The sequence below is a fragment of the Garra rufa genome, chromosome 13, assembly GCF_049309525.1.
Source record: "Garra rufa chromosome 13, GarRuf1.0, whole genome shotgun sequence".
In the NCBI taxonomy this organism is placed as follows: Eukaryota; Metazoa; Chordata; class Actinopteri; order Cypriniformes; family Cyprinidae; genus Garra; species Garra rufa.
In genome coordinates, this window is record NC_133373.1 from 38,037,916 (window position 1) to 38,039,898 (window position 1,983).

General features: G+C 34.4%; 1 protein-coding gene across 1 annotated transcript in view; it reads left to right on the top strand.

Moving 5' to 3' along the window:
- Positions 1 to 846, top strand: part of cpsf2 (cleavage and polyadenylation specific factor 2) — a 20,683-nt gene extending 19,837 nt beyond the window's left edge. The window contains exon 15 of the mRNA XM_073816418.1: positions 499 to 846. Coding sequence (XP_073672519.1) covers positions 499 to 591 — 93 coding nt within the window. The 3' untranslated portion in view covers positions 592 to 846. The remainder of the gene's footprint in view (positions 1 to 498) is intronic.
- Positions 847 to 1,983: the final 1,137 nt, after the last annotated feature.

A 1,983-nucleotide genomic window follows, 5' to 3' on the forward strand; every position in this document is an offset into this window, starting at 1 on the left:
AAAAAGAACTGGAGATTTGCAGTGGAGAATCCTGCATGAGGCTATTGCAGTAAATTCATTTGTTTCAATTTTAGATTCTAAAAATGACTCCGGTTGTCCTTTTTGTTCTCAGAAAGAGACTGTATTTCATGCTTTTATGCAATGTGTCCGACTTAAACCACTGTTTGCAATGATGCAAGGAATGTGTGATGGTTTTTTGGGTTTTAAATATACACAAAAGAAACGTGTTAAATTTCAGTTATTGAATTTTATACTTGGGCAGGCAAAATTAGCAATCTATTTAACTAGGAAAAGCAAAATAGAGCAGAAAGACAATGACAATGTTGTTGTTGTCTTTAGGGCCTTACTTAAAGCAAGAATTTCAATTGACTACAGGTTTTACAAAGTTATGAGTGACCTTTCTACTTTTGAGTTCAAATGGTGTAGTAATGATGTTTTGTGTAAAATTGATGAAGAAGAATTATTTTTCATAAAATTCTCTCTCTCTCTCTCTCTCAGACGGAAGCGGGCCGCATCTGTCTGGAAGGCTGCTACTGTGATGACTACTACAGGATTCGTGAGCTGTTGTATCAGCAGTACGCTGTAGTTTAGCTCTTCGGTGCTGAACGGATCTCAATCAGCTCCAGCCCCTCCTTTTATTTCCTTTCCTTTTGTAGGTTTTGAGTTGTGTATATTTTATTATTGTTTCCCCCCACGTTTACAAGGCAGACGTTCTCTCTGAAAGCGACCCAGAATGAGAGCGTCGGTCTGGACTGAAGAAAAATCATTGCTACAATGCTTTTGTTCCGAACTGCTGGATGCAAAGAAAAAAAAGTCTTTTTTTACCCCTTATTTTGCTCAGATAAACCTCAGTTTTCATAATGAAACATTTTGTCAGTGTGGGTTTATTCATTTCAGTGCTTTTTATATAAAATAGCTTGGGTTTGTTCGGAATAGCATACTACCATCTGCATTGTATAGTATGTATTCTGTGCATACAATGCTTATTTTCTGTATGCATCGAATACATACTACATTTGCTGAAATGTGCATTATGCATCAGAATATAATAGTATGAAAGCTCGTTTCTGCAATAAGATAAACTCACAATTTTCTCACAATTCTGACTTAAGTTTTGTAATTTGTTCTTTCGTTTCAGCTAGGTAATTGCAAGGCTATAACAATTTTAAACATATATTGCAATTTTGAATTTTCTTCTCAAACTGGCAAATTACTGAGTTTATATTGTGCATTTCTGAGTTTGTCATGCAATTCTGAGTTTATATCTCGCAATTAAATTTATATCGCAGTTTATTACTAGCAATTCTGCGTTTACATCATGCAATTCTCAGTTTGCAATTCTGCGTTTCCATCATGCAATTCTCAGTTTATATAGCTGTTTATATCTGCCAATTCTGAGTTTATATCGAGCAATTGAATTTATATCGCAGTTGTTTAGATCTAGCAATTCTGAGTTTACATCATGCAATTCTCAGTTTATATTAATGTTGTTTATATCTCCCGATTCTGAGTTTGTCTCGCAATTCTGAGATTATATTTCCCAATTCTGAGTTTATATCTCACAATTGAATTTATATAGCAGTTGTTGCCAATTCTGAGTTTACATCATGCAATTCTCAGTTTATATCACTGTTTATCTTGCAATTCTGACTTTATATCACAGTTATGTATCACAATATCGCAGTTTAGATCACAGTTGTTTGTTGCGCAGTTCTGCATTTTATATCGTAGTTTATATTACGCCATTCTGAGTTTGCATCATGCAATTCTGAGTTTGCATCATGCAATTCTGAGTTTGCATCATGCAATTCTGAGTTTGCATCATGCAATTCTGAGTTTGCATCATGCAATTCTGAGTTTGCATCATGCAATTCTGAGTTTGCATCATGCAATTCTGAGTTTGTCTCAGTTGTTTTATATTGCAGTTGTTTATATTTCACAATTCTGAGTTTGTATCTTGCAATTCTGAGTTTATATGGCATA